General features: G+C 44.2%; 1 protein-coding gene across 6 annotated transcripts in view; it reads left to right on the forward strand.

The window, feature by feature from the left end:
- Window positions 1-14,403, forward strand: part of dph6 (diphthamine biosynthesis 6) — a 355,827-nt gene that overhangs the window by 96,366 nt on the left and 245,058 nt on the right. For all 6 annotated transcript variants that reach the window (XM_038785975.1, XM_038785958.1, XM_038785967.1 and 3 more), the window contains exon 5: window positions 1,436-1,554. In XM_038785975.1, coding sequence (XP_038641903.1) covers window positions 1,436-1,554 — 119 coding nt within the window. The remainder of the gene's footprint in view (window positions 1-1,435; window positions 1,555-14,403) is intronic.

Below are 14,403 nucleotides of genomic sequence, written 5' to 3' on the forward strand. Positions count from 1 at the left end.
GTGCAAACTCCACACGGACAGTGACCCAGAGCTGGGATCGAACCTCTGACCTCGGCGCCGTGAGGCAGCAATGCTAACCACTGAGCCACCGTGCTGCCTGTATGCGAATTATTGATACATCTGCTATAGTGTTTTCCTAATTTATAGTGAATTAGGTAAATCTTGCTGCAACTGCTTTTGTAAGTTTGGTAATTTAGAAAAATTGGTGAAGGAAGAGTGGGAATCATGAAATTCTTGTCATCCATTTTAAATTACCAGTGCAACCCATCCGATGTTATATACCATTCCATGTTGCAAAACGTAAGTATTTTTCAATGCTATCGGTTGGACATGTTGGGTGTGATCGAACAGTAGCACTGCACCCGAAAAGCAGCACGCCGTGGAGCAACGTGGCCAATAAAAGTCAAGCCACCCTGCTCCCGGGGTCTACCCAGCTCGCAACGCCTGATGAGATCTAACGTGATCTCATGACCCATTTCAATGTGAATCCAGTCCATTGAGGGCGGGATCATTTTTTGGCAAATCTACATATTAGAGCGAGACAGCTAGTCTCACTTTAATATGCAGTTTCCCGAGGCAACCGAGGCATTGGGATTTATCCCTTTTGCCTCGGAGACCTCAGGCGAGCGCCATTCAGTGCTGATCTCCACAAACGGGGACCAGAGAGAACGCCACACTCGTGGGAGTCTCCCAAGGGACCGGAGGTCCCCAGGTGCGGCACTCTGGGCACAGTGGTACCCTGGCACTATTGGTGACACTCACCAGCCTGGCACCTTGGCACTGGAAGCTAGGGTTCAAGCCTGGCACTGCTAAGGTCCCCAGGTGGCACTGCCAGGGTACCAGGTTGGCACTGCCAAGGTGTATTTTCTGCGCAGCGGCGATCAGGCCGGGGGTGCCCTGCGCTGATTTTGGGAGGGGGGGGATGGTGCGGAGGAGCCTGGGGTCCCTTCATATTGAGCTGGGGCTGGGGAGGGGGTTGGTTGTCGCGGTGGGGGCTCCAGAGATTGGGACGCCATTTAAAAACGGTCAATGAACATTGTTCTAAACGACTATGCAATCTTGGTTCGACTGAACTTTGTACTATTCTGGTCGCCATAATTATGCAGACACCTTGGCGAGTACAAAAATAGATTTGCAAAGATAATAGCATAACTGCAAATAATATCTATCAGAAAGGAGAACAGCCTGTGTTTTTCTCTTGGATGGTTAATATTGAAATGAATATGACTGTCACTGAGTTTTTCTCGTTAACTCACTTTTTAAAAATCATAAACTCATTTTTTAATGCCAATTTGGTGATTTTAGTTCTTGGATGCAGTGCACAACCTGATCTATTCCTGCATAGTGAAAGTAATCAGGGTTAAAATATTTACCTGAAATTGTATCAATACTTTTGAAATATATCCAGTTTAAACACCTTTTCTTTCCTTCACAGGTGCAGGCGGCTTAATCTCCAGCCTTTGGCTTACCTCTGGCGTCGAAACCAGGAAGATCTGCTGAGAGAAATTATATTGTCTAATGTTCAAGCCATGATAATCAAAGTCGCAGCTTTCGGTAGGTATCCAGGCTGCATGGGAGCAGTCTATTAACACAACATAATCCCAGTTCTTTGTATAACCACAACCTGCAAATGAGCAGCTGTCAAATATCAGAGAAAAAGTTCAAATCATCAATCATTTTTTATAAAACTGTAAAGAGATCTGCCAGAGGCGAACAAATTTGAGCACAAAACAATTTGGAGAGATAAGGAAAAGGCAGGATGTTGGAAAATGACTGCCAGAGGTAGGTAATTACTTTTAAATGCCTTTAATCAAACCTGTCAATATCACATGTTATTAGACAGTTTAAGAAGCAGAAAGAGAAGAATTTTATTAGTCTGCATTCCTTTAAAAATAGTAAACAGAAAGTAGCTTGAAATCGATATGTCTGCTGCACAGATTAATGAGCCTTTAAAGAAAAATGTGATCATGTTGTATTTAATAAACCCACATTGCGTTTTTTTATGTTAGTCGTATTTATTGTGAAGACTGCCTTTTTACACATTGAAGTGAATAGCTTGTAGGCTGTTTCATTTCGTAGTTTGCTGTCAGTATCTTTTACATTTGTTTCAGGATTAAGATTGATGCTGTTTAAAAGGCGTTTCTACAAAGCTCATTTTCTGATAAAAGGTCACCATTCCTGGTCTCTGAATTCTGTGCACTTCTTCCTTTTTCGAAAGTCTATCTTAAAATATTTTACCAGGCCATTGTCAGGGAAAATATATTACAAGCAATGTAGGAAATTGTATGGAGCCCATGCTTAGTTGAATCTTATTATTTAGCTTCTCCTCTATTTTTGAGTAGTCGATTGTCTCACTGGAAAAAAATTACCAGTGATACTCTAATATTTGCTTCTGTCACAATATTCAGAATATTGTTTCACCTCCAAGTGATGACTATGTTGATCGAAGAAAGTGTTGCATTACTGTAGTTATCACTTGTTGATCTGTATCATATGATATAGTCTAATTTTTGCATTTAAAGAGACATAATAAGACATTGTACCTCTGTAGCTGTTGATTCCTCGTTTGTGCCTGAGCTATCATAAGAACAGTAATAGGTTATTCAGCCCGAAAGCCGAACCTGCTTTACCACTTCCAGGCAAAGGCTCATGGAAAAGGTTCCCTCACATAATTCGCTATTTTATTTCTTAATTATCTTTCACATATACAAAAATAAAACATTATTACTCAGGAATCAGCTGTAACTTAGTTGTTTATGTGTCGATTGTTTAGAAGCAACCATACCTTCTCTATCCTATCCTTAAAAGACATTCCACGCTAAAATTCTAAACTTTTCAGGAGGCCCAGGAATGTACAATCCAAGAGGTAGACTCATGACTTTTTAGTGTGTGTGTGGGAGAGAGAGAGAGAGAGAGAGAGATTGCATACATGGTTTCTGAATTAAACTACTTTCATGTTGATGCAGACCGGAAAGTACTTGTCAGCATAAAAGTGTAACAATAACAATAGCACTATTAGCTAATGAAGCACCATCCATTAGTTGATTTGCAAATCATTTCATACGATCAACTTCCTTGGTGATTTGCACTTAAATACCCGTTGTCTGATTTTCCTAATTTTGTCTTGGCACATTTGTATCACTTGTACATTTGTGATGCAGAGAGTTGGCAATGATCTCCCCTCAGGTCTTGACTTTGTATCCATTGTCTCTGAATAATCACATCAGTTAATGTTCCTTTCCCAGATCTGCTTGGTGCCTCTTCAAAAAGTGGAAAGAGAGGTTTGGCCAATTTTGAGTCTCAATCTTACCCCTCGACGATACACCACTTCATCAGACTAATCTGTTGTGCCATGAGTTCATCTATCTCCTGAAGATTACTTTGATAGTGCGCAGAGTTCCATTGTGAAAGTAGTTGAGTTACTGCCCAATCTAAAGCAGAAGTTCTCAAGTTCAAATCACAAGGGACGCAAGATGAAATCAGAGGGTTACAAAGCTGAAGTCTTTATAGCCATAAATGAGATTCAGACAGCAACAGAAATCTCTGATTGACTACACTAGTTGTGCATCAACTGCCCTTTATGTTATCTGGATACCCAAGTCATTTAACTGCTTTGTAATTCATTCACTTATTACGGTAGGAGTTCAAATTATAGCTTGCACTGTAAGTGCTCTGAACATGACTATACTAACACTGGAGCAGTTCTTTGCAATCTTCTTTATTTGTTTTGGTGCAAAGTTTAATTTTGAAGTAACAGTTTTCAAAGCAGAAATATAATCAATATAAAGAGAGCTGGCAGAAATGACATTGGTAGTGACCTGAATTATCCCTTTGGCTAGACAAACCTGTTGTATCTGACTGGCTCATATTGTGAAATACCAGACCAAGTTGGTCACAGACAAGGATTCCTTTGTTCAATAGTCACTTTGAGCCCAAATAGTTCTAGATAGTAATTAAATAGAAAATTGCTACTGGTTTTTGGCTTTAGGCAGAGTTAGATATTATCTGATTTAGTTTCTCACCTGTCTGGAGCTGCAGTAATTATGCAAAAGCTAACTTAGGCTCTTTGAGCTCTGCTGTAATTACGTAATGACAGAATAATTTGATTTTCTTAAAGCAGATTTAGGAATTGAAGATTTTTGTTTAATGTTAATGTATCAGATTGTGGAGGACTGACACTAAAGAAAATATCCTTACATTACAGCAGGATAATGTATACGCCAGTGCTAAGTTATTGTCAATATATTTCAGATTGTAGTAATGTTCTACCTAAGGACCGATCCGCTGCTCGTTTCTCCACACTTTGCAATCTTCTGTTTCCCTCTTCAGTTGCTCATAAGAGTCTCCCAATTTCAATGAACAATATGACTTGGGGAAAAGAAAGCACGCGGGGGCTTCCCACTGCTTTGTTTATGTGTGCTTAATCGCAGGTCCTCTGTCTGTAAGCAGCCATGGTCCCTCGAAGTACTAGTTCAGCCATCACCGCTGAGAACTTGCTGGTCTCGCCACCATTGACCCCTGAGCATGGGGACCCTTACCTGGGCCTGAGACGACTCACTAAAGGGTTAGGACGACCGCTCCCCGAGGTCTCAAATGACCCTGCAACCCTAATACTTCAGATAAGCGATGAAAAGATTTGGGGTCAACTTGTTGCCTATTTTTACTAGCTCACATGTTAAAAGGATGAATTCATGGATGTAACTTGAGTCCGAAATTTTGACTGCTGATTTGAAATAACATTAGCAAACTACCAGCAAAGAAGAGTTATTTATGCAACTGGTCTGTGTCCAGGGCATTGGAATTAATGGAATACCCAGGTTTAGGCCTACATTGGCAGCTGCTGTAACTAATTAAGAATTGAATTAAAAATCTTTAAAATGAAATCCACCGCATGATAGCTGATATCTGAGTTAACGCTGATATCTTTGTAGTGTTTCTGAGGCCAGATGCGAAAACACGATCATTGAACTTTCGCGTAAAGAAGAAATATTGATTTGTTTTACGTTGAGCTTCTTTCAGTTTAATTAGATCATGGGTGGGATTAATTTCTTTTCAGTACCCTCTTCGAGGAGGTGCTTGTGGCACTGTCTGGTCCAATTAAATTGGGCCCGCCAACTCTCGGTCATGAAGCTAAATGGTTATTTTCAGACATTTTCTTTGTGACAGGAGCAAAAGAGAACCCAGCCTGTCCAATTGAAGATGAGGGGCGCAACCGAACTAACTGGGTGGGATTAGAGCGCCAGGAACGACCCCGCTATCTAATGGTAGTCTCCTATTTTGTTCCCCCAAAGGAACCCCCCCCCCCCCCCCCCCCCCCCGGCAGCATATAAACATCATTTCCTGCACCGAGGAGCTCAGACAAGCAGATCTTCTCAATGCAGGAAGAGATTGGGTTGCCATTCCAATTCCGGAATCGGAGCGGGATACGACTGATAGTTCGCGTCCACGAAACATTGATTGGAAATGTGCAGTTTCTTTACTTATTGATGACAAATTTGCTGACAAATTCCATTTTCAAAAGTCTATTGGAATTATCATTAATTTAACCATTGGCAGCGAATGTAATTCACTGATGAAACTGGAGATAATTGGTGCTGAAATGGCTCTATTAATATTATGCAATTAGATGCCTCTCGCTTTAAAGAGAGAGGAGACACTTAATGACATTTTTGTCTTGAGATCTCTTTCTTGTTTGTAATCTTCATTAAAACTAATACAATTTAACTGAAATCTAAATTGAATGCCTAATAAAGGAAAAGCAGAATATCTTTTCTGTCTTTGTGATGAATAGCTGAAACTGAGATTTCTAAAAAATTAGTCAAATAAACAAACTCATCTCTATTTTTTAATCTTCAAGGGGGCCGGTTTACCCCAGTGGACTGGTTTGTGATGCAGAACAAGGCCAGCAGCATGGGTTTAATCCCTGTACCGGCTGAGGTTATTCATGAACTTTTCAAACTTGCCCCCTCCTGAGGTGTGATCCCCCAGGTTAAATCACCACCAATCAACTCTCCCCTTCAAAGGGGAAAGCAGCCTCTGGTCATCTGGGATTATGGTAACTTTACCTTTACCTTAATTTTTATCTAGATATCCAGTCTTTGAATGGAAGTAAAATAATAGTTACTTTGGGCCAGATCTTCTCCTCTCTCTCTCTCTCTCTCTCTCTCCCACCCCCCACCCCCCACTACGGTTCCCCGGCAGCAGAGGGAAGCAATAGGAAAACCAGTTAACAGTGACTGGACCGGAAGATGCTGCTGTCGGCCAATGGGGGTGGGGATTGTTTTCCAACTGGTCCTGAAGCATACCTAGTATTGAGTTATACGTTTTTCCATCTAAAAAAGAGAATAGTTTTAACCTTCAAATCACATCTGCCCATATTGCAGGGCTAAAAGTGACTGGATTTTACACAATTTGAAACATTAATTTTGTAAATGACCATTTCATTCACTCCCAGTTGATTTCTTGTGATGATGCTCTTGATCCAATTTCTTTTCTCTCTGCTTGTCACTGGTCCGAATTTGATCAGTCCTTTGAGGTTGGGCCAGGGTCAGGAAGGCTGGCAAAATGGTGAAGGAAGCAGTGGGTAGCATGACTGTTGTTTTCCTGCTCCCATGCCACTTTGCCAGCAGCGGGAAAGGTGCCAAATGGCCTGTCCACCAGAATCCAGTTGAGTTTTTTTACCAGCTGCTGGAGGACACTCAGCGTCATCAGGAGACTATCCAATGAATTTGGTGGTCCCCCAGGAGCAATGACCACCCACACGGCAACAGTGCAACCTGCCGGTAGCAACCCCTCGTAGATCCCACTTGCATGACCATGAGGGAGAATGACCATCAATGTATCGTCCTCCTCCTGCGGAAGCACCGGCAATGGCCACTACTCATTATGGTGTTACATGAGCCTGAATGCACTGTAATTTAAGAATACTTGGCAGAGCAAAGGTTAACATGGCACTGGAGAAAAGCACCACCTATGGTATGATGTATAGAGTCACATGGTAATAAACTCTGAGAGAACAATCTAGAGAAAATCTCTAAGTTAGCAGCCTTAATGCATGATTGTAACCTGGGTTCTGTGAACATTTAAAGATTAACAGTAAATGGTTCTTGTTTAAATAATAAATTTCAACCCCATATCATCGAGATATTGTCACGCAATATATTAGAACATGGTTGGCAGCAGTGGGAGCCAGAGAGAGTACCATTAGCAGACCTGGTGATTGTGGTGATATGAAATGTGGCAGTTAAATGCATGAACGTAGAAGAGATTCACAAGGTAGGAAAGTCTAAAAGAACCTGAAGCCTAACTAGAGAGATTCGCAGATAAGAAGAAGAAAATTAAAGAACAGTTGAAGCAGCTTCACCACAGACTTTGAAGTTGAGCAATCCACTAGATCCTTGAGCGAGTCCACACAATGGGTGAACAAAACTACAAAAAAGCTGTACTTACATTGTAGAACAGGTGGTGGTTGCAAGAGGGCAACTGAAGGAGAGCTGCAAGTAAAAATAAAGATTCAATGACAAAAATTGCAGAAAAAAGGCTGGCAGATTTAAATACAAACACTTGCATTTTAAAAAGAGGGAAAAGTTTCTGCAGAGTTACAACCTCTTGGAAATTCTGAAATCTTAATTTCTTTAATATATATTTTTATTGAAGATCTTACATTTTAATAAATAAGGCAACAGAACCTCAGGATTAGTACAGCAGAGTCTAAATGCCTCAGCGATACATAAATACAGAAGCGGACAGGAGAATAACAATGAAATGAAATGAAAATCGCTTAGTGTCACAAGTAGGCTTCAAATGAAGTTACTGTGAAAAGCCCCTAATCGCCACCTTCCGGCGCCTGTTCGGGGAGGCTGGTGTGGGAATTGAATCGTGCTGCTGGTCTGCCTTGGTCTGCTTTAAAAGCCAGCTATTTAGCCCAGTGTGCTAAAGGAGCCCCTTCATTGGTTCAGTGTAATCACCAAGCTTGGTGTCCCCATGAGCGTCTGTGGATATGGGGAGATGAGGATAAAGCCATGAGGGAGAGGAGGATAAGGCCATGAAAACATGGCAAACTGGAACATGCCTTCCCATGTAGCGATTGCCAGCACGAACCATGAGAGTTCAGGATAAGATCTTCATGCCATGTTCGGGCGGGCACCAGGACACATCTCAACTAGTTCCAGTCATACCAGAAGCATGGATAACAAATTATGGCGTCCTTTTCTTGGATACTAGACCTGTCTATACCTTTGCAGGAACCAGTCACCAATTCTGTAATCCCATAATAACAGAAATAAAATGTTGCAGAAAAAAGTCACAAGGACACTAGTTCTTTAAGGAAATTTTACATATAACCACCAGATGCAATAAATTCCCACACTCTGGCACAGTGCAGAACAATTATCACTCCACGCATTTACACAGAGGAGACCAGCAAATATTCATACAGTTGATTCAGAGTATAGTCAACGCGGACAGTGTCTCCCAACACACTAACTATGACAGTATTTTTAAAAAAAGATACTACCTGAGCAGAGGGTCTCAGGATAATGGGGACCAGGAAACAGCCTTGAGCACATGATCCCCTAGCGCACACTCCTCACCGCAAGACAAAATTTTTAAAAATCTGCTCATTTGGAACCTCACTCGGCCTCTCAGGACATCCCAGCCAAGGAGGAACATCCCAAGAATAAGGAAGGCCGACGAGAGTACAAGACCTGGCTCGACTCCTGTACATTCTCGCATGCAGGAGTCCGTAAACCAAGGATATTCACACCATGCCAAGACTCACTACACAACGAGCCTCACTCCTCTCTAATCACATCCAAGGCAGTGCTTCACAACCTCCTCAGCTAGCTCTTTTAGGACCCTGGGGTGTAGTCCATCCGGTCTAGGTGACTTATCCACCTTCAGACCTTTCAGTTTCCCCAGAACCTTCTCCTTAGTAATGGCTAAGGCAAATGCAATGTTAGCATTCATGTCAAGAGGGCTAGAGTACAAGACCAGGGATGTACTTCTGAGGCTGTATAAGGCTCTGGTCAGACCCCATTTGAAGTATTGTGAGCAGTTTTGGGCCCCATACCTAAGGAAGGATGTGCTGGCCTTGGAAAGGGTCCAGAGGAGGTTCACAAGAATGATCCCTGAAATGAAGAACTTGTCGTATGAGGAACGTTTGAGGACTCTGGGTCTGTACTTGTTGGAGTTTAGAAGGATGAGAGGGGATCTTATTGAAACCTCCAAGATACTGCAAAGCCTGGATAGACTGGATGTGGGGAGGATGTTTCTACTTCAAGGAAAAACTAGAACCAGAGGACATCTCAGATTAAAGGGACGATCCTTTAAAACAGAGATGAGGAGGAATTTTCTCAGCCAGAGGGTGGTGAATCTGTGGAACTCTTGCCGCAGAAGGCTGTGGAGGCCAATTCACTGAGTATCTTTAAGGCAGAGATAGATAGGTTCTTGATTAATAAGGGGATCAAGGGTTATGGGAAGAAGGCAGGAGAATGGGGATGAGAAAATATCAGCCATGATTGAATGGCGGAGCAGATTCGATAGGCCGAGTGGCCTAATTCTGCTGCTATGTCTTATGGTCTTATGGGCCGCATCTCAAACAACGATGAATCAGACTACAGGAGGGGAAATCACTTGGTTGCATGGTGTACCGAAAACACCTTCTCTCTAAATGTTGGAAAGACCAAGGAACTGATCATTGACTTCAGGAAGCGTAGCGTGACACAGACTCCCGTCTACATCAATGGCTCCGAAGTGGAGATGGTCGATAGCTTTAAGTTCCTGAGGGTCGCCATCACCAACAGTCTGTCCTGGTCCACTCACGTTGATGCAACAGTCAAGAAAGCCCAACAACGTCTCTACTTCCAACGGAAGCTAAAGCAATTTGGCATGTCTGCATCGACTCTCACAAACTTCTACAGATGTGCGATAGAAAGTGTCCTATCCAACTGCATCACAGCCTGGTATGGCAACTGCTCTGTCCAAGATCAATGTCTGAAGACTCACATCCAGACATAGGAACAGCTTCTTCCCCACAGCTACAAGACTCCTCAACGACTCCCCCTCGGACTGATCTGTTCTCTGTAAGAACACTATTCACGACGCCCTATGCTGCTCTTGCTCATGATGTGGAGATGCCAACCTGATGTTGTAAGACTTCTTACTGTGCTCTTGCTCATGTATTTGCTTTGGTTGGCCGCTTGTTTCTCACTGTAACCAATCACTGTTTGTCAATGTACCATTTGTCAATGTTTGTCGATGTACCATTTGTCAATGTACTCGGTTGATTATTCTTTTTGTCTGCTATGTACGTACTTTGTACGTTCCCTCGGCTGCAGAAAAATACTTTTCACTATACTTCGGTACATGTGACAATAAATCAAATGAAAGAAATCTGGGTCCCACCAGGAGGCAACGACTCAACGTGTCCAGCCGCCTGCAGCCCTCTTGATGAGCATGGAGGACAAGGTAGCTTTAGACCAGTAATTGGTGTCTCTGACTGACCGCAGGCCTCGAAGACTGGATATAATGTGCTCCATCGAATTTGAAACACCCAGCCTTCAAATCGAGATTGCAAAAACATGGCAGCCAACTCTCAAATTCGTCCAGGAATTCATCACCTGCAAGAGTCTGGGCGCACGAACACTTCCTGTTGGCCCCAACTCTCGAAGTGGGTCCGGATGAAAAACATACCCTGCAGCAGGACTTTCAAGAACTGAAGGCTAGTCCCCACCAGGAAGATTGCTCTATCGAGTAACAGGATTCGCTTCTCCGCTTTCACTATTCTCTTCAGGATATTTCACAGTTCATCCTCAACCTGCACCAGAGAACCAAGATCATCGTTCAGAACATGGTTCGCAATGGCAGCTATCATCTTGATGCCGACAGCACTGCCGAGGCATGGACCCACTCACCAGCAAAACCGCCACTGCAAATGGGCTCCACCCCAGCCTCCTCAATCAAACAAGGACTTTTTGAATTAACTCAGCTCCCTTTCACCAAACTCTAGCCAGGATCTTCCAGGGACATAGTATAAGACATATACCCCAAAGGCATGTAATTATGGGATGTGCATCAGCATTACAAAAAGGATTACAAGATAAGTAGAGCCAGAACTCAGAAAACGCAGCCGCTCCTGCGCTCATCTCATGTGACCCCCAAAATAGCATAGTGGTTAGCACTATGGCTTCACAGCGTCAGGGTCCCAGGTTCGATTCCCACTTGGGTCACTGTCTGTACGGTGTCTGCACATTCTCCCCGTGTCTGCGTGTGTTTCCTCCGGGTGCTCCGGTTTTCTCCCACAAGTCCCGAAAGAAACGCTGTTAGGTAATTTGGACATTCTGAATTCTCCCTCTGTGTACCTGAACAGGCACTGGAATATGGTGACCAGGGCTTTTCACAGCAACTTCATTGCAGTGTTAATGTAAGCCTTGGTGGAGTTGCCCTCTTATGATGATAGAGATTATTTTTTTCAGAATTGAAAAGCACTCTAAACTGAAGGGAAATGGCTTCAAACGCATTCATTTGAAAACTAGGCAAGCACGTTTTGTCCCAAACTAAAATCAAGCACAGCCAAGTTCCAATCCCAGTACAGTAAGAAGAGCTGGAGTACCTTCATTGATACAACTATTGCAAGGCTTTTTCAAAGATCTGCCCAGCAACAAGACCTCAAAAAAAAAGACAAGAGGGAGGCCAACTGTGTCCTAGTGTCTACACCCTGTGTGAAAATAATGTACACAGCCTGTGTGAAAGTAAACACAGCCTTCAAGAGGCAACAAAATTTATAGCGGCAGTTATGAGAAAAAAAATGATTATAGACAGAAAATTGCAGGATACCTTGGAGAGAGGGCAACTCCGCCAAGAGCAACAAGTGACCCCTGAGAGAGGGAACTTCACTGAGGACAACAAATGACCCCAGAGAGAGGGCAACTCCGCCAAAGGAAACACGAGACCCTGGAGAGAGGAACCCAACGAGGGCAATAAGTAGTCCCAGAGAGAGGGAACTCCACCGAGGGCAATATATGGTCCCAGAGAGAGGGAACTTCACCGAGGGCAACAAGTGGTCCCAGGGAGAGGGAAACTCTGCCAGGGCAACACGTGACCCCAGAGGGAGGGCAGCTTCACCGAGAGAAACACGAGACCCCAGAGGGAGGGCAGCTTCACCGAGAGAAACACGAGACCCCAGAGAGGGCAATGCCACCAAGAGCAGCACGAGACCCCAGAGAGAGGGAAACTTCGCCAACGGCAACAAGAGACCCCAGAGAGAGGGCAACTCTGCCAAGGGCACTAAGAGACTCCAGAGAGAGAGAACTCCACCAAGGGAAACGAGATCCCAGAGAGAGTGTGATACAAGACCCCAGAGGGAGAGGAGCAACGAATAATCAGTTGAAAGAATAGTTGATTGTCCTTCAAGGTCGAATGCAAAAGGAAAGCGTGACCATTCAGCTACATGGAGAAATGAAGACACTCTTAAGCAACAGAATGGAAGCACAGCTGTAAGAAATCGACGGGACTGTGCTGAATTACATTAAAGCTCTAGGTGATGCAAGTGAGCTTTGCAAAGAAAAGGAAAACCTGTCGAAAGACCGTCACATGCTACACAAATTCCTTCATCAGGGATTATTCCTCTGGAAGATTAAGAGAAGCAAAATGAGTTTCATGTCACTTAACAAACTGACAAACCAGCTTGCAATGAAGACTCAACAATGTCCTATATTCAAGGTCTTGTAGGCCACGAAGGAATCCACAATGAGTAGTTTAAGTAAACAACGTTTTATTACCATTAACTATTATTTATAATGCATGATAAATTCCAATCAGGTTTCTCCCGTCGGTCCCAAAACTGGCCGACTTTATACAGAAGATATCTATACATGGTTTTGGGGGTTCCCCACCCCCTTAACGGGAAGCTCGAATTTGTCGAGGTTTACGAGGTGTCTGATTGTTCCCACCCCACAAGTCTCATGTGGGCTATGACAGAGGAGGAAGCCAAAAGCAACAAGAAACGAACTGAACAGCCGATGAAGCAGTTGATTGACAAAGAGGAGGCACTGAAAAGAAAAGCTACAGAACTTTCCAAGCTGTTAGCAAATAATGAAGCTCTGAGTAACAGTTACCGAACTGAAACAAGTTAAGACGTTACTGGAGACAGACATGGCCAACAGTGAATCCAAAGCTTCCAGTGGTGGCCAAGAGCTGAGTGGACTCGTGAAAGGTGGCTCTCTCCTAGAAACTTTTGTTTAGACTTTTTAACCCTGTCAAACGGGCACCAGGAGTGCAAAAGGCTCCCCAGCTTATCCCCCACCTACTGCTTACCGACCAGAATGTTGACGAGCCAGCAACCAGTCTGCAAAAACAGTAAAAGTAGAGAGCAGAAAACCTCAGCCCCAGAACAGGAAGTCCCGCGGAGTGGCCCAGAACCAAGCATGGCAGACACAACGGGATCAGCAACACTGGCCTAGCTGATGATGGAGAGGTTGATGGAGTTCAACAGAACTCCTGAAGCACAGCGGTGCGGTGAAAGAAGATGTCATGGTGGCAATAAGGTCAGCAGTAGTGGCCGTATTGGCTTCCACAAAGGAGACAATGGACAGAGCGGAGGCACTTTTGTGGGACCTGGAAAAGGAAGCCACAGACCAGGGGAAGCAGATCACCTCGCCCTAAGCCGGGGTGGCAAGGTTGATGATGATCCAGAAGGCACTGACGAGGAAGGTAGATGAAACAAGAAAACTGGTTCTGCCGGCATAGCCTACGGATCGGCGGGCTGCAGGAGGGCACAGGGGAAGAACCCGACAGAATTTCTGCCATCAATGCATTGAAAGCTGATCAGGGCCGACCGCTTCGCCAAGCCTCCAGAGTGGACCGGGCCCACAGGTGCTCCGACAATGCCCGTGGTGGTTCTCTTGACTTGGGTCAATGATAATAAGGCTCCACAAGTTTCAGGACAAAGAAAGGATTTTGAGTTGGGGGCGAAGAGCAAGCGGCCGTACAAGTGGGAAGGACACCATTCACTTGTACATTGGAGTGAACATGGCCAAGCGCCAGGCGAAATTTAATAGGGCAGAAATCGCGCTATTTAAAAGCAAGGTGCAGTTCGGCATGCTTTACCTGACTAGACTATGGGTCACGTAACGGGCAAAGAACACAATTTTGACACGCTGGAGGAAGCACACGGTTTCGTCCATAAGAACGAGCTCAGGAATAAGTAGGGAGGGTCAATAACCTTAATGTGGACTTTCACGACTGGCGGGGGGGGAACTGTATTTGGGGGCGGGTGGCTGGGGTTGACTCTAATGAGATGGATACAAAAGAATCCGTTTCCGGGGGGAGCCACTACACTAGCAAACAAGGAGTAAGGGGGGGGGGGAGGGAGAGAGGCTGTGACCCACCTCCCAGAGGTGTGGG

This window comes from Scyliorhinus canicula, chromosome 2 (genome assembly GCF_902713615.1).
Source record: "Scyliorhinus canicula chromosome 2, sScyCan1.1, whole genome shotgun sequence".
Taxonomy (NCBI): Eukaryota; Metazoa; Chordata; class Chondrichthyes; order Carcharhiniformes; family Scyliorhinidae; genus Scyliorhinus; species Scyliorhinus canicula.